This window comes from Geotrypetes seraphini, chromosome 1, assembly GCF_902459505.1.
Source record: "Geotrypetes seraphini chromosome 1, aGeoSer1.1, whole genome shotgun sequence".
Lineage (NCBI taxonomy): Eukaryota > Metazoa > Chordata > Amphibia > Gymnophiona > Dermophiidae > Geotrypetes > Geotrypetes seraphini.
In genome coordinates, this window is record NC_047084.1 from 481,951,685 (window position 1) to 481,970,536 (window position 18,852).

At 42.4% G+C, this 18,852-nt stretch overlaps 1 protein-coding gene across 4 annotated transcripts in view; it reads left to right on the plus strand.

Annotated features, from left to right (window-relative positions):
- Positions 1-18,852, plus strand: part of RCL1 (RNA terminal phosphate cyclase like 1) — a 140,597-nt gene that overhangs the window by 102,469 nt on the left and 19,276 nt on the right. For all 4 annotated transcript variants that reach the window (XM_033925591.1, XM_033925582.1, XM_033925600.1 and 1 more), the window contains 2 exons: positions 651-807; positions 16,026-16,129. In XM_033925591.1, the coding sequence (XP_033781482.1) occupies positions 651-807; positions 16,026-16,129 (261 nt within the window). The remainder of the gene's footprint in view (positions 1-650; positions 808-16,025; positions 16,130-18,852) is intronic.

Consider the following 18,852-nt stretch of genomic DNA (forward strand, 5'->3'; position numbering starts at 1 on the left):
TGTAGGGCTTCAAAATTTGATAGTCATTCTGCCGTTTTTAAAACTACATTGGCTACAGTTGAAGCTCATGCTAATTTTACATTTACCCTAATGATCATTATCTTTTAAGGACAGGCTCCTAGTTATAAGTCTAATTTTATCAAGGTACTAGTCAGAAACTATGTCTTCAAGAACCTATTTATCAAAAGTTTGGAATAGCCTACCTGATGGCGTAGTAAGTGGGGGGAGGAGGAGGTCATCCACCTGGGTGCCTTATTTCCCCCTACTGTGTGTGCGCTTTCACTACCCCCCACCCACCCCGCCATACCTCTATCTTCACTGGCACGAGCAGCAATTCCAACCTGCTGCTCATGCCAGCATTGGCTCGCCCTCTAATGTCACTTCCGGGTCCCGTGCTTAGGGAAGTGATATCAGGGGAAGAGCCAACACAGGCAGCAAGTTGGTAATGCTGCTTACACCAGAGAAGTTAAGAGGTATGGGATAGGGAAGGAGTGTGTAGGGGGGACATTTTTATTTTTTTAAAGCCTAAGAAATACATGGCAAAGGTAGCATTTTATTAAAAAGAAATAGATGACCAAATGTATCCCCTTTCTCTTTTTCTTCTCAATCGTGTAGTGTTCCTTTACCTTGTCTGCTCCTCTCTTGCTCAGGTCTCCGGGGTTTGGATTGTCACTTGTAGCAGAGACCACTGAAGGCAGTTTCCTCAGTGCTGAACTTGCATCGAATCCACAAGGCCAAGGCACTGCTGTGCTTCCAGAGGATCTGGGCAAGAACTGTGCAAAGCTTCTCCTGGAGGAAATCTATAGGGTAAGTAATACAAGAATGTATGTTTGTTCAGGAAAAGGATTATATTTTTCTTGAACCCCCCACAGTTGGAGAAATTGATAGTAGTTCAGGAAGCCAAATCATCTGATGTGCCATCTTCTTAATGTGATGAGAAATAATAGGTATATAAATCTGTATAAGAGATTTGTATAAATTGAATGGATAGTATTATAGGTAAAAGTTTTAGAATAGAGTTATTGGTGATAGGAGGGGTTATTCTCCCTCCTATCTCCTTTTTTTAGTTTCCTCAATCTGGATGGTTGTAATTTTTAAGCTCTCTCCTCTTCATTTTTATTTTTTTTCTTAATGACATGGACTATGTAAACTGATTAGATTTAATTGGAAATTTTATATATTTTTTCCTCTAGCTAATCTGTGTCAGTAAATTTGTTGCTTCTTTCTTTTTCCAATTATGATTTGGAAAATTATTAATAAAAAGATTTCCAATGCAATAGGTGAGACATTCTAGACAAGTTGGTTATCTCCCAATGGTTGCAAGCCATCTGCAGAAGGAATCTACTCCAGATTTTTTTCTCTGACTCTCCTGTATGTTCACTGAAAGCTCTACTGCCATCTGTAAATTTTCCCTTCTGCACGCGAGCCTGAAGGAGTGTTTCTGTTCTGCTCTCCTATTTTCTTTGATGTTTTTTTTGTCCCTTTTCAGAGTTTTCCAAGTTTGTTAAAATTTTTATTTTTTTTTAAATCATTATTCATTTTCAAATATTACAAGTGTATAATAGTCAAACAGAAAATCTTTAACTAATCACTTGACAATCTTACTTAAATTCCTTCAAATATATAAATATGAAAGAATCCCTACCCACCCACCCATCCATATTAATAATAAACAATTATCAATTATTATCTTTCACATTCCCACCCCACCCCTATATTTTATCTAATGCTAAGGTGTTTAAGATGTCTGATCATTAGAATAATTAATCAATGGCCCCCAAATCTTTTTAAACTTATGATAATTTCCCTGTTGCATGGCAAGCACTCTCTCCATTTTATAAATATGACATACTGAATTCCACCAAAAAATATAATTCAGTTTAGTGTAATCTTTCCAGTTTACAGTAATCTGCTGAATGGCAACCCCTGTCAATATTAATAGAAGTTTATTATTATTTGCAGAAATTGGGCTTTTAAATCTCATAGATGTACCAAATAATATAGTATCATATGAAAGGGCAACATGATTTTCTAACAATGAATTAATTTGGGACCAAATTAACTTCCAAAAGGCATTTATACAGGGACAGAAAAATATTAAATGATCTAATGTCCCAGCTTCTAAACGAACTGGGGTCCAAAAAGCTCTATGCAACAAAAAAAACCCAAGTCTGTCTCATAGATGCTGCCCTTGTGGTTTTTATTCTCCAAGACCAAAAACGTGGCCATTGAGAGGCAGAAATTTGATGCCCAAGCTCAATGCTCCAAATATCTCTAAGGACAGTTTTTTATTCAAATACCCATACAACAATTTATACCACTGTGCGGCTTGGTGACCCAAGAAATCTACCTGAAAGCACAGGAATTCCAAACTATACTGAGAATTAAGAACTTTCCATTCAAGGAACCCCTCCTGAATAGCCTGCTTCAATTGCAACCACTTAAAACTTTGTGACTTATTTAAACTATATTTATGTTGCAATTGTGAAAAACTAAGCATTGATCCATTTATAATAACATCATTTAAAGTCCGTATACCTACAATAATCCAATGCTTCCAGACGATTTTAAACCCGCCAATTTTGATCTTGGAGTTTACCCAAATGGATTGATTTAATGATTTAGAAATTGGATCTGGTGATAGATTACTAACATAACGTAAGGTCTTCCATGTGTCAAGCAAATTTTTATTATCTTTATATTTCCTGGGCAAATTTATACTAATAAGATGAGACAAATGTAAAGGAAACAGGAGCCGCCATTCCAAATATAACCAATCTGAAACATTTTCCATAAGGTCTGGGAGGATCCAGTATATACCCTGTCTTAAAATATAGGCTTGATGATACCTATAAAAAATTGGAAAATTTACCCCTCCCTCCACAATTGTCTTTTGTAGAGATACTAAAGCAATTCTAGGTCTTTTACCCAACCAAACAAATTTAGTAAGGATACCATTTAACCTTTTATAAAATGACCCCTGAAAAAAAATTGGTACCATACTCATTTGATAACAAATCACAGGCAATATCATCATTTTGATCGTTTGAACTCTTCCCCACCAAGAAAGATGTTAAAGGATTCCATTGCTCACACATCTCTGTTATTTTCTTTAATAAAAATTTTTCATTCTCCTTCACTGTGTCTTCAATTGTGTTTTTAATAGTAATATCTAAGTATTTCAATTCATCTTCTTTTCATATAAATGAGAATGAGTCAAATAAACCTTTGGTATAGTGAACATTAAGCGGGAGAACTTCAGACTTACTCCAATTGATCTTATATCCAGAAAATTTTCCAAACTTCTCTATTGATTCAAGTAAACATGGAATGGTAATTTTTGGCTTGTTTGTTAAAATTTTTGATAAAACACCAATCATACATTCTAAGGGGCTCATAATCGAAAGAGAAAAATGTCCAAAAACCGGCCTAAGTTGGCACTTGGAGAACCAATCAAAGATTTGTTCTGAAATTCCAACAGCAGCAAGTCTTTGAAGAAGTAGTGAATGATCTGAGAGAATGGGTACTGAGAGCGGCTGAGAGATCTAATGAAACAAGAATGACAGATTTGTGTTCATCCAGATGATATTGTATAGAAGTGGTGAGACCTAGCAAAGCATGTTCAGTTGAATGGTTTTTACAAAAACCGGTTTGATTGGGGTGTAAAGCATGTGTATGGTCGAAGAAGTCGGATAATTAATTGAATACTATTTTCTCTGTTAATTTTGAGAGAAATGGAAAATTTGAAATAGGCCTGTAGTTGGTACAGTCTGAGATGCTTTCTTTACTGTTTTTAAGTATAAAATAGATTATAGAATGTTTCCAAGAAGATGGTATTGTTGATGTGGAAAGACTTTTAGTGATTAATTTAAGTATGAATGGGCCCAAAATAGGAAAATAATGTTTTAGGATAAATGGTGGAATGGAATCAGAATTTGAGCCTTTGAGGTTTAAGGATTGCATGCATAATGCGCTGGATTTCATTTAGGGAAGGAAGATTAAAGTGAGAGCAAGTTGCATATAAGTGGCTTGTAGTATTCTCGTCTATGTTTTGCGTGTTTTGAGATTTATTTTTTATTCCTTATGATTTGAATTTTTGTTTGGAAAAAGTTTGCTAGGCTTTGGGCTGTGGGGGAGGAATCACTTTTGATATTTTGTCTTTGCTTGAAGTGTCAGATTTTTTAAAATAGAGAATAAAGCTGAAGAGTTCTTAGCTTTTGAGATGCATTTTTTGTAATATTTTTTCTTTGCCAAATTGATTGATTTTTTGTAAAATTTTGAGTGTTCATTATATTTATCAAGGTTAGATGAGTTAGCTCGCCATTTATGTTTAAATTTGTTTTTTATTAAAGGTCAATAAATGGCAGTATGCATAAATGCAACCAAACAATATACAATACATAAGAAACCCCTCCCGGGAACAGCCACTGTTATACACGCCAGTGAATAATCAATCAAGCAAACGAGCTTTTGCTACAGGCGACAAAGTAGAACAAAAAGGTCTCCAACAACGGAGAAATAATATACCCTTTTTAGAATGTAAATCGGGAATGGCCTGTCGTTCATATCCAGCCCAATAAATCATTTGAGTCCGCCAGTGCGAGAGAGTAGGTGTTTGTGGAGACAACCAACATTGTTAAATAGTCTTTATACCCACCAGGATAGCCCTTTGAACGAAAGCATTCACACTTGATTTAACTGGGTCCAATGAAAATTTCAAAGTGAAGAGAAAAGTCGATGTCGGTATCCAGGAGCATTTCCACAGGGACTAAATCATAAGTCCTATGCGCCTCCAGTAGGCCCGAATACCAGGACATAGCCAAAACATGTGTCCGAGGGTTGCCCTGGTAGCAGCGCATTTAGGGCAGCCTGCAGAAGGGCTAATGTGTGCTTTATAGGCACGCACAGGTGCAAAATAAGCTCGAACCAAGAATTTATAGTAGCGTTCCCTTTCAATCGCTGCCACCAGGATGGTCGACCCCAATTTGAAACTCCGCTTTAACATGGATTCTGACACTGTGACTTGTAGATCCATGGACCAGGAACCGGCCAAAGTTGTATAATCCAGTTCCCCCGCCAACTCTTGCAGAAAACGATGGTAGAAATGAAGCGGAGTGGGGACCTGCGCCGTTAAACATAAAGCTTCAGATAATGTTTCTTGTACTGCTTCCAATAAAGCCTGTCGGGGGAGTGATTGAACATAATGCAGTAGTTGACCATAACTCAACCAATCATTAGCAGTTAATATATGAGCATCCAACAACATCTGAAATGATTGGAGTGTGCCATCGGTTTGTAGTACTTGAGACAGGTAAAACACCCCCCCCCCCCCCCGAGTCCACTGAGACGGGGCCCCCAGGTCAAAACCAGGAGCATAGTCTACATTACCATGAATAGGCAAACATGGGGTCACATCCGACCTGACATGTAACTGCTGACATAATCGTTTCCAAATTTTTCGTACGGGGACTAAAAATAAATCCCCATAATGTTGAGTACGCAAAGGCAATGTCGAGACGTGTAGTAAATAGCTAAAGTGAAAGGGAGCAAATGCAAGACACTCAACCCCGGCCGCCGAAAAATGGGAGGTCCCACAGAACCAGTCATTCAAGTGTCAGAGTTGGCATGCTATATTCAGTCTCCCCAAATGTAACAGTCCCAGGCCTCCTTGAGATACGGGTAGAGAAAGGGTACGAAGGGGAATCCAAGAACGTTTACCGCCCCACAAATACCCAGACAGTGATTTATGAAGAACACGAAGATGACGATATTGTAGTAGCAAAGGCAATGTCTGTAAGAGATATAACCATTGGGGAATGACCATCATATTGTATAAGGCTATCCTGCCTAAAAGAGTTAACGGATAAGAGCGCCAAACTCGGAGCCTCTGTCCTGTTTGCTGAAGTAGAGGAAGAACATTAAGCGCGTACATTTGAATTAAATCCTGCGGAATCCAAATCCCTAGATAACGTAAGGATGTGGAAGTCCATTCTAATGGAAAGGGGCCTTGCCAAGAGGTCCGAATCTCCTCTTGCAGGGGTAGAACTAAGGACTTCTGCTTGTTTAAGATAAGACCAGAGAAAAGATGAAACTCGTCCAGTATCTCAAGGGCCCGAGCCAGGGACCGCTGAGGACGAGCCAGGGTCAACAGGATATTGTCAGCAAATGCTAATACCCGCAGTTGAGATGAGCCCTCTGACAGTCCAACTAAGATGTCATCCCTCTGAAATGTCCGAAGGAGAGGTTCCAAGTATACCAAGAACAGTAAGGGCGACAGCGGGCAACCCTGACGCATCCCCCTACCAACCTCAAAGGACGGTGTAAAAATCCCATTGACCAAAATCGATGCCTTGGGGGAAGAATACAGGGCTCGCAATGCAGCTAGAAAGTGTCCTCCAATGCCCACATACTCGAGAACCAAAAACAAATAGGGCCAGAGAACCTGATCGAATGCCTCGGCCGCATCTAGGCTCACCAATATGCCCTTGGTGTCGGATGCTTGCGCTCTGGCCATAGCTAGAAGCGCCCGACGAACGTTAAGAACAGAGTGGCGGCCCTGAACAAAGCCAACCTGTGCTGGAGAGATAACATGCGGTAAAAGAGGTGTCAACCGATTGGCCAGCAAGCGAGATAGGATCTTTACATCTACATTGAGCAAAGATATTGGTCTATAGGAGTCGACCTCCTCCCTAGGTTTGTTCGGTTTAGGAAGTAAAGTGATAGTGGCAGAGTTCGCATAATCTGGGAAAGCACCTTTCTCCATGACCTCATCATAGTAGGACATCAAAGACTCACAGAGCTGAGGCGACATCATCTTAAAGAATTCCGCCGAAAACCCATCCGGGCCTGGGGCTGTACAAGAACGCAATGTCTTGATGGCCTTTTGGATCTCTATGTCCTGTATGGGTCTGTTCAGGGTCTCCCGCTGTTGTTCAGTGAAACAAGGCAAGCCAGCGTCTACTAAATAATCTAAAACGTCGGGGCCAGAATACAGTCTGTGATCCGAATAAAAGGTAGAAAAATGTTGATAGAACGCGTCCGCAATGTCCTTCGGTTTTGTATGATAAGTGGTAGGGCCATGCCTAAGTTTCGAAATATATCTAGATTCTTGCCAATTCTTGGTTAAAGATGCCAGCATCCGGCCCGGTTTATTTCCATAGCGTTGGAATTTATATTTGCGATAAATAAGAGAGCGTTTAGTACGATCATGTAATAATGTATTAAGAGATACCTGTGCCGAATGAAGTTCATCCTGCAAAGCGGCGGTAGGGTCACGCAAGAAGGCCGCCTTCAAGGAAGAACATTTTCTCTCCAAACGAATAATGCCTGCCGAAATACGTTTATTCCGTGCCGCTATGTAAGCGATGATCGCCCTCCTAAGGACAGCTTTAGCGGTTTCCCAGAACAAGCCCGGGTCGGTACGGTGTTGTGCATTGTTCGTCAGAAAATCCTCCCAACAAGCCCGTAGGTAATCCCCAAAAATAGGGTCCTCATGGAGATAGGATGGAAATCGCCACCGACGGGCTCCCATAGGAGACAACCCCCAGGCCAGGTCCATCCAAATAGGGCAATGATCGGACATCTCCAGCGGGCCTATGATAGCCTCAGAAACTTGGGCAAACAGAGATTCCGAAATCAGCAGATAATCTAAACGGGAGAAGGACCCGTGGGCACGCGACTGGTGTGTATAGTCTCGTTCCAATGGATGGAGAAGTCTCCAGGGATCTACTAAGCCCAACGATTGACATAGAAAGGGGATGCCTTTGTTCAAATTCGGTGGAGATGATGCGGAAGAACCAGAACGATCCAGCGAATTATCCATTACTTGATTAAGATCTCCAGCTATGACCAAGGGCAGTGAGGTATCCTGGAGACCTAAGGACACCAGAGAATCAAAAAAATCCTGGGAATAAGTATTCGGCCCATATACAATCAGCAGCCGGAAGTCTGTGCCCTGCAAAGAAATTTTTAAGAGCAGATATCTACCCAAAGGGTCCTCAAAAAGTAATGCTACAGAACATTGTAGCCCTTTGCGAACCAATAAACATACCCCCGCTCTTTTCCTCGAGGAGGAGGCCGAATAAACTGAGCCCACCCAGCCCCTTTGCAACTTTTGATGTTCCTCCCGGGACAATTTAGTCTCCTGCAAGCATGCCAAGTCAGCCCGATGGTGTTTTATCTGTCTCAAGAGTTTAGTGCGTTTCACTGGAGATGAAATCCCCGACACATTCCAGGACAGGATACGGAGGGAGTGGTCACCAGTGTTCCCGCTAAGCTGCGCTGGCGTGCGCTGGCGCACAAAATATTACATCGCAGCGCACAAGTTTCTCGTCACAGCGCACACACGTGCTTGCAGGCAGGCGAGCTGGCAGTCCATGTAACGCGTCGCAAAGGTAAGGGGAGGCTGGGGGAGGAATCGGACGTCGGGGTGGGGGTGCGAGCAGGGAGGGGGGCGATCGGAAGAGGCGTACGGCAGATGGCAGGGCGGCGAGAGGAGAGTCGGGTGGGGGGGGGGGGGGAGTAACACCGGAAGAGAGCGGCAAATCCGGGCAAGGCAAGACTTGCAGAGGCGTACCTAGGGGGTGCGGGGGGTCGATCCCGACGGTCCGCTCAGCTCGCCAACAAGGAGAGGCAGCCGGACTCGCGTACGCTCCGACCGCCTCTTCTTGCAAGAAGCCGGGTCTTATTCAATCAGGAGCTGCTTTGACATGCAGCTCCTGATTGGATAAGGCCCGACTTCGTGCAGGAAGAGGCGGTCAGAGCAGACGCGAGTGATTTCCTGCACTAGGCACCACATGAAGTCACCCACCGTACCACTCGATTCGGGTAAGCGCAGGTATCGGTGGGTGGCTTATTTGCGGGGGTGCCTTATTTTATATTTTTGTCTAAAAAGGGGGGGCTGTCTTATTTGATGGCCCTGCCTTATCATCGGGGAAACACGGTACTACTACTAGTAAATTAGTAATGCGCTACAAAACTGAGGCCGCACGAGCGCCATTGTTTATCTATACATGCATGAAGCAAGTTCTTTTCAAGTTTCGATCGTTTGAAGCGTGTGCATAAACTTTCTTTTGCGATCTTCCATAGATTCAGTCAAATAATTTTTACATCCATTCGAAAATGTCGAAGCGTAAAGAGAATGAAGAGTTTGGTAGCAGCACAAAGAAAAAGCGCAGCCAATTTAAGAAGGAATGGCTGACCGAGTTTTTGGTTGACACCACGTTGCCGCACGCGAGTGGACGGAAAACAGTGGCGATGAAAGAAATATTCGAATATAGCGACACGGACAACGCATTAATTTGCTCCCTATGCCGAAAAGCAGGTGTTAACGGAGAATGGAGCACAGGGAAGACTTGGTCTGAGTGGAAAATTGATTATTTAAAGCGTCATCTGAATCATAATTCTCATTTAGAAGCGGTTCAAAAGCTTCACAATCAAAGCCGAGGTTTTCTAATGAATTTCTTGAAAGAAACTCCCGATAGTCGGAACAACAGAATCGAATACGCACAGAGATATAAATCAAGTCCAGAGGAAGTTAACATTTTAATTGATAATATATTGCTAGCGGTAAAGTTGAATTCGTCCATGCTATCCGTCCAGGAAATTCACAATCACATGGCTAAATACGTAAAAATACCTGATAGCTGGAGAAGCAAAAACTATGCTTTCGAGTTCCTTGACTGCATAAATGCCATTGTTAAACGGGAAACATTTACAGAAATCCGGAGGTCTCCTTTTCATACCCTAATAATTGATGAAAGTACTGATATTTCTGTTTCGAAAATGCTCATAATATACATTAAATTTAGAAGAAGTGGCAGCAACATTCATGAGACAGTTTTTGCTGGCATCAAACATCTAACTGCTTGTGACAGCACAGCTATAGTTGATGCTATAAAGCAGTTTTATAGTGAGAACGATTTAGATTTCAGTCGTATGGTCATGTTCACGTCCGATGGAGCATCAGTCATGCTTGGGAAGCATAATGGTGTAGCTGCAAAGTTACGTCAATCAGTTCCTCATCTTCTAGAGCAACACTGTGTAGCTCACCGCGAAGATCTAGGCATAGACGATGCATGGAAAACGATCCCATTCATGAAAGAGATCGAAACTCTAATACGCACCGTGTATACGATTTTCAGTAGATCGAGCGTACGAAAAGCCAAACTGGAGGATATTGCTAATGCTGCAGACTCAGATGTCATTTCATTTAAAGCTATACATGATGTTAGGTGGCTGTCTCGGCACTTTGCTGTAAGTGCAGTGGTTAGAAATTATGACATCCTGTTAGAATATTGTCAAGAACAGGTGGAAGAAGACAATGATCCCGTGCACAAATACTGCCTGACTAAATTGAGTAATCTGGAATTTAAAGTTGCGCTATTTATTCTCTGCGATGTTCTTGAGGAGCATGGATCACTGTGTAAGCTTCTTCAGAAGAGTTGTTTGGCACCTTTGGATGCATTCCAGTTCACTAAAGCCAAATTAAGGAAACTCAGATCTCAATATCTGGGAGAAAAACCACATTTCAATGAAAATGTTGAAACTCTCATTTCATCTTGTAATTCTGTAATTAAAACAGATCATATTCTTACATTTATTACACAAACTTGTGATCATATGGACAAAAGATTTCCTGACAATGAATTAGAGGACTGGCGTGTTTTCGACAAAGACTGTATCTCAAATCCATCCAACTTAGAGGAATTTACATTTGGAAACGAACAATTTTCACGATTATCTAACCGTTATTTTCTGTTAATGAACAAAGATGATGAACATTGTTTCAAAAGGCAGCTTATTTCAGAATATTCGGAGTTCAAATATATTATTGCTGAAAAAGTAAAAGCAGGAGCTATACAAACGCTTCAGGAAATGTACAATTTTGCTCAGCAGCATAAACAGTTCAGTGGACTAAATGCTCTATTAGACGTGTGTGGCACCTTTCAGGCTTCAAGTGCCGATTGTGAGAGAGGATTTAGCTTGATGAATGCTATAAAGACAAAGACTCGTAATAAGTTAAGAGTAGAACATTTGGAATGCCTAATTAGAATCAAACTTTATTTAGCCACAGGAAATAATGTAAACATAGACAGTGTTTACAATTTTTGGAAATCAGAAAAAGGCAGAAGAGAACAATCTTAATAAAGAATTTTGGAGCCTAAAAGCCTATGGAGAACTTCCAGAACATGCTAAAATCAATGAAACGGACACATTTGGCCCCGGTGATGACGATGAAATCCAGTTTGATGATATTGGGGATGATGATGAAGATATTGATGATATCTAACTTGAGTGAAGAATTGATTCCATTCCAGTTTCACAACAATTATTCTACAACATATTGAGTGAACTCTTCTCACTGAAGGCAAACTTTGTGCCCAATAAAATGGTTTTCAATATTTTGTTTTAATGTATTTATACTTTTGTGTAGAAGCTGGAATTGATAGATTGTCTAGAAATTGAAAGCATCAAACGTATTGTCTTCTGGACTGTTTTTAATTTACAGTTTACACATATGGATGTAACAGACATAACTACATTTGTTGTAAAACATTTATTAAGATATCATTTCATCCCTACAATTTCTGTAGACTGTTTTAAAATAAATTTGAGTTTTTCTGGTAAAAAAAAAAAATAAATAAAGAATTTTGTACTTTCAAGAATTAATGCGTTGTTTTGTGTTCTTAAAAATATTATTTAACGTTATTTAATTTAGCGTGTAGGCCTAAAATTCCTTTGAATACCTCGTCCTCATGTATCAGCAACTTTGACAACATATTTATTTGGCTCATAACTTGCTGGCGCCAGATATTTTTAGCTCACAGTGAAAAAAGTTTGCTCACAACACCCGCCCGCTTAGAGGGAACACTGACCCAGGGTCAAAACACATACAATATAAAGCAATATGCTGTAAGTATCTGACACCCGGGTGCCCAGCCCCACCCGAGTTAACAGTGGAAAACCAAATACTGTCAAAATTACTCCTATAACAAATATTGAACAAGCAAAAAATAATGTGCAAAATCCTAAATATCATATCAGTGAGCTGTTCCCAACCTATCTTCCCTCCCCCACCCACGCTCCAAGAAAACCCAAAAATCATATCCCCGAAGGAATATGCAAGAGGTCCAAAAATGGCGCCCCACAGAACCCCACCCCTCCCACTATTAACAGTAAATCAACAGTATAACTTTCGCATTAAACAATGAAAGACAATTCCGTGGCTTCCGGCTAAATGGTTGTAAGCCCCACCAACAAGTAGGAACAGCACAACAACTCTGAAGAGTCTCATGGAGGCTCTGAAGAAGATTGCAGAGTTTTATTAATGTAGTCTGCGGCTGCAGAGGCCTCGGTGAACATATGCCAGGAGCCCCCATGCTGGATCTTCAAGACCGCTGGGTAAATGAATTGAAAACGATGTTTGTTCTCCTCCAATTTAGAACATAATGGATAAAAGGCTTTCCTGCGTTCTGTGAGAGCTGCTGAATAATCTTGGCTTATCCGGACCGCAGAACCCCGAAACTTCAGAGTATCGCGTTTAGCACAGTACTGCCGCAAGATCTCCATTTTGTGTCTATAGTTTAGGAATTTGACGATCACCACCCGGGGCCTGGAATCTCTGGCCGGGCGCGTTCCAAGATGATGTGTTCGTTCCAAGCAGAGCGGGCCCAAGGACGCTGTATCTGGAAATTCTAGCTCCAGCCAGCCCTCCATCTCAGCTATCAGGTGAGTATCCGGTATGTTTTCAGGCACTCCCATAAAACGAAGATTCCCTCGGCGAGAACGGTTCTCTAGATCATCCAATTTAGCAGCTTGGAGATGAACCGTTTCCTGTAAAGCCGAGAGGTCTAATTCGTGTGAGTTTAGGGAGTCCTCTGCTGCAGATACGCGCTGTTCCAGTTCGGTGGTTCGGGCCGCCGTGTCGGACATTAGCTGTTCCAGACGGGTCATCTGGGTCGTCAAAGTATCCATCTGGGGACCCAAAACCTGTGCCACCGCCGCCTTCAATTCGTTCAGCGCCGCGGCCGAAAACTCTGTGACCGCCATTCCGGAAGCGGCCACCATTTTGCCCGCGCCAGGGCTCGCACGCTCCTTTTCTTTGCGCGCTGGTTTCATGCGCGCCGCCTCCTGGGACCGGGTTAAATACCTGTCCATGAGATCCCGGGTCGGCTGCGAGAGATCCGCAGCAGCGTAAGTGCCGAAAAACCGACAGAAAGTGGGAAGGGAGGAGCGGGGTCCCGGAGCCGAGCAGGAGCACGTCCTCACCCGCTCATGGCGTCATGTGACCTTTCTAGCTCGCCATTTATATTCTAAGGAGAGTTTTCTTTCTGCTCAGAGCATTTCTTCAGCTTTGCCTATGTAGAGAACACGCGGACTCCAGTCTGCAGTTGATGGGCCAATCCCTGGTGGTACCTGTTAGCCAGCCTGCATTTGTTTCATTGGAGCTCAGGGCTATCCCTGTTTTTTTTCCTCACCTTCTGTTTAGCGGGGGTTCAAGCGCAGGCTGTTAGGTGACCTTTGAAGGCTTAGTAGTGTCTTGTAAGCTGCCGGCTGCATTTTTGCTTTCACCTTTTCCCTTAGTACATCCATTGGTTCACGGGGGTGGAGGTACGGTCAGGCACCGTGTCTGACTGGCAGCCTGAAGATCAGTGTTGAAGAGGCATTTCCAGCATGAGGCAGTGATTCTCTGATTCCAGCTATTGTAAGAGAGCTAAGGCAGGCTGTATCATATTACCAGTACAAGTCACAGTGAGTAAGGCTATCAGGTGGAGTCTGAATATCAGGGGGTCTGAATTTCATAGTTTTAGAGGTTTCTGTATGTTCCTCCCCACCTGAAAAATCCTAAAATCACCATTTTTATACTTTGCTAAAGGTGAAAAATATTGCGATTTTGGCATGAATTTCTTAATGGCAGCCATCTTGGATTTTTTAGCAATCTTTTTTTCAAAAACTCCCTGCACTTCCAAAACTGTAATTTTTGCCTCAAATCTTATTGGGATTGGAGTCCTTGGGCTCTTCTGCTTCAAATTCTTGCCAAGATTGCACAAATTTAGCGCTTCCAGAATGACCTTGCACTATATGCGGCATGGCACACCCAGGAGAAACGGTAGAACCATGCTTAACCTCTCCCCTGTCTAAGCAGGTAACTAAAACGGGCAACTATTTCATTTTTCGGGGTTTTGCAAGGCTGAAAGTTCCACGCAAAAGGACGCGAATGCCTTGTAGCCCAAGAAACGCAAGGACAAGTCATCTATGGGGGTGACTCTACCCCCAGGGTAGAGGCCTTCTCAGAATTTATGAAATGCTTGTGGCATTCCTGTCAGGATAACCATGCCTCTCCTGCGTACTCCTGCTCTGCCTCGGACTTGTCTTTCAGCGATTTTGCCTCTTTAAGCTCACCTCTTCTCAGTCAGCCGCTGTTCCTGAGTTAGCTGCCCCTGATTAGGGTGATGCTTATGATGATGATCAGCTTGCGGACCCCTTGTTTTTCAGGGACGTTCTTCCCATGGCGGGGGATTCATGACTGTATGACAGATCTTCGGATCCTTCTCTGGTTTTAGAACCTGGGCATGATCCCAGGTTCTGGGTTTATTTAAGTCTGCTGTTTTGCCTGATCTCATTTTGGAGACTTTACAGAAGTTGATTTTAGTCATCCAGCTGGCTCTTTCTGCCTCTTCCTCTCTCCTTTGTGGAGTACATGCTCAATCTTCTGCTCTTCCCTGGCACCTCTGTAGGTGGGGGAGGGGCAGTTGGATCATGGCGCGGTGGGGATTTTAGTTTAGCAGAAGTGAGTGAGCATCTCTCCTGCTGCAAGGGCTGGTCACAGCGGGGATTTTAGTGCAGCAGGAGAAAGTGGGCATCTCTCTTGCTGCAAGGGGGGTGTCACTGCCGTTCCAAAGGTGGGGGGCTTGGTTGAACCTGGTTATTAGTATGTGTAGAAATGCTGCCTTCCTTTTTTGACTTCAGACCATTGGATTAACTATCGAGGTAAGTCTGAGTTTACTATTTTTTGGAGTTGGCTGGAGGGTTCTTTTAGCAGGACGCCCTGCTTTATTTATGCACATGTGTGATTGATAAATGCCTTTATATCAACATTTAAGTTTCAACACGATTAATTATTTTGAGTACACGAGAGGTGTCCAGTGATGGTGTGCGGGCATAGGTTGGCTTATCTGTGCCTTGTTATGTAAAGCACTGGAGATTTTTCTCCCTTTGCTGACCTTACACACTGAGGACACCCTGTTTCACATATTAAATTTAAATTTAATTGCTTCATTTTATTCAGCTCAAGTGCTATGTGAGGCAGGTTGGTCCCCTTTAAGAATCTATTGACTTTTTACTGCTTTTTTTCTAGTCTCTTGTGAAGTATCTGTAGCAGTGTTATTTTTGGAGAACTCTTATTTGTATTTTGGTCATGAAGTACAGCAATGGGTTCAAATATCCGTCAGCAACCATAGCAACCATGTACAGTAATTTACACGTTTAGCTTTGTTGTACAGTTTGGTTTGAGGTTCAGATATTTCAGCACTCACCGACAATGTCGTTCATGATACACTAAACTAAAACTTAGCTTTGTATACCGGGTCATCACCATACATGGAGCTCGATAGAGGTTAATTTTTATGTACACATTTTTAATGGGAAACTGCGTATTCTCTGCCAGACTTAAGAAAATCACTTTTTTTGAGAAGGAGGTTTCAGCATTGGGTTCAGTGATCATCGGTGGGGGGGGGGGTCCTATTGCTGCTAATTGAATAACAGAGTTAATTTTCCAGGAGGTGGCATTCAGGGGCAGCACTAGTTCCACCCTGTTTGGTTTTTCAGGTTGTTCACAGTCCAGCTTCCAACAGCAACATTTATACAGTTACAAAATCTTTCATTACCTTTTGACCCTTGAAATGTGCATGTTGTGTGATTTCTGCTGTAGGTAGCCTGGATATTCTGTTTTTTTTCTCATTTTCTTTCTCATCTGGTTTGTACAAGGATTAATGATTGAAAAAAAAAAAATGTGTGTTTTACAGGGAGGTTGTGTGGATTCAGTAAATCAGATCTTAGTTCTGCTCTTCATGACCCTTGGACAGCAGGATGTTTCCAAAGTCCTGCTCGGACCGTTGTCTCCATACACGTAAGTGATTTTCCTAAAGTATAAACCTCTTGTATTTTTGTGTTGATTATAAAAACTGGAAAAGAAATGGTCAAGTGTGTGAGAGATTTTATTTTGAATGTTTATTTGACAAGACAAGGCGTCTCTCAACAAAAGTGGTTATGTCTGATCTGACTGACGGACAATAAATGTGGTACCTAACAAGACAAGAATGTTCATATTATATAACATACATAAATGTTATAGTGAAGAAATAGCTACACATTGTAAAATATTTTAAGAAATTAATCACCAGATGTAATTTTTTTCTTCCTTAGTTTTTCTAAATAACTGTGGTTCCTTTCCACCACCTGGTCAAGAAATTAGTGTTTGTGTTTGTTTTGTTGTTTTAATTACTAAGTTGGAAAGTGATATTCATTTGTCTCTATAAAAAGTATTTGGAGAAATGACCGTAATACGATAGTAGCTGGTGAAATTGTGTCACCAGTGTAATACTACTACTATTTATCATTTCTAAAGCATTGCTAGACATACATTGTACATTAGACCATTCAAGACACAGTCCCTGCTCAGACGAGCTTACAAGCTACTCAACTAACAAACATGACTAGTGGGGGTTCAGACAAGTAGGGGGGTTGGGGAGTTCATCAGGCATTAATGCCTTACAGCAAGTAGGGGTTAGGAATAAAAAGCAACCTCAAAGAAGTGGGTCTTAAGCCTGGATTTGAATTCAGTCAGGGGCGGAGTTTGACTAGTGATTCAAAGAGACTGTTCAGACGTAAGACACAGCAAGAGAAAAGGAACGGAGTCTGGAATTGGCATTAGTGTAGAAGGGTACTGATAAGAGAGACTTATCTGATGAACAAAGTTCCCAGGTAAAGGAGAGAGAAGTGTTATTGAGGAGCTATAGAGTGAATGCATTTGTAAGTCCATAAGATGAACATAAGTACTGCCATCTCCGGATCAGACCTTCGGTCCATCAAGTCTGGCGATCCGCGCACGTAGAGGCCCAGCCAGGTATACACCTGGCATAATTTTAGTCATCCATATCTCTCTATACCTCTCGTAAGGAGATGTGCATCTAGTTTGCTTTTAAATCCTAGAATGGTGGATTCCGCAATAACCTCCTCTGGGAAGCATTCCAGGTGTCCACCATTCATTGCGTGAAGCAGAACTTCCTGATATTTGTCCTGGACTTGTCCCCCCTTTGCTTCAGACCATGTCCTCTTGTCCGTGTCACATTGGACATTGCAAATAATTTTTTTTTCCTGCTCTATTTTGTTGATTCCTTTCAGTATTTTGAAAGTCTCGATCATATCCCCTCGCACCTCCTTTTTTCAAGGGAGAACAATCCCAGTCTCTTAAGTCATTCCTCGTATTCCAAGTTCTCCATACCTTTTATTAGCTTCATTGCTCGTCTCTGCACCCTCTCCAGCAGTTTTATATCCTTCGTTAGGTTGAGAGACCAATGTTGGGCACAGTATTCCAAGTGTTTTCTGACCATTGCTCTATAACTTTCTCCGATCTACTCGTGATTCCTTTCTTTATCATGCCTAACATTCTATTTGCTTTCTTTGCCATTGCCACGCATTGTGCCAGCAGCTTCAGGGTCCTTTCTATCAGTACACCCAGGCCCCTTTCTTGTTCGCTCTTACCCAGAGTTGCACCTGACATTCTATACTTGTGTTCCTTGTTCTTTCTGCCTAAATGCATTACTTTGCACTTTTCCAAATTAAACTTCATCTGCCATTTCTCCGCCCATTTCTCTAACTGACACAAGTCACTCTGGAGTTCCTCGCTATCCTTCTGCGCTATTCTTTTGAATTGTATGCAGCAATGGATAGGGAGCCAATGGAGTGATTTGAGGAGAGTGGTGCTATATTCCGCCTATCATGCAGCAGAATTTTGGACAGACTGAAGAGGTGAGAGCTGGTTACGAGAAAAACCCATGAGAAGCAAGTTATAGTAGTCGAGGTAAGGGTGTAGAAAAGAGTTTTGATGGTGTGCTCCAAGAGAGTGGGCCAGATTTTGAGAGCTAAGGTTGATATAGAGAAAGAAGTGACAGGTTTTGGCAACCTGCTATATTTGTTCAGAGAAGGAGAGAGAGGAGTCAAAGGTTGTGAGTAGAGAATGACACACTGGCTGTTACCCACCGAAACGGTGAGGAGAAAAAAAGTGCTCACTGCAAGTATGGGGTTAAGGCCATCCACCTCCCCGTGGAGCGGTGAATGGCTTTGTCGCCACAGTTAAGGGAGGGAACGCATGCAGTCTCCCTCCCTTCTTCCTATCTGCTGGCCGTATCTATCTCCTTCCCTCCCCTTTACCTTCGTGGCGAGTTAGTGTAATTTGTGCAGGCCACAGAGCCTGCCTGGTCACGTGTCTGCGGACGGAAGCTTCTACTCTGACGCAACCGGCAGCCTGCACAAATTACACTAATGCACCACGAAGATAAGGGAGAGGGAGGGAGATGCTCAGACTGCACAAGGGGTGCTGAAGGGGGGTGGCAAGAGGGAAGGGTGGTGGTAGAAAGGAATGAAACAGGCACTGAAGGGGGGTGGCGAGGAACAGATGCTGAAAGGAAATGGGGAAGATAAAGTGGGGAGAAGATGCTGAAGGGTAATGGGGAACAGAGTGGGGAGAAGATGGATACCAGACCAATTGGGGAAGGTGAAGGGAGAGGCACAGAAACAGAGCAAATGGAAGACGCAGAGAGAAGACAGACAGTGGATGGAAGGAATTGAATG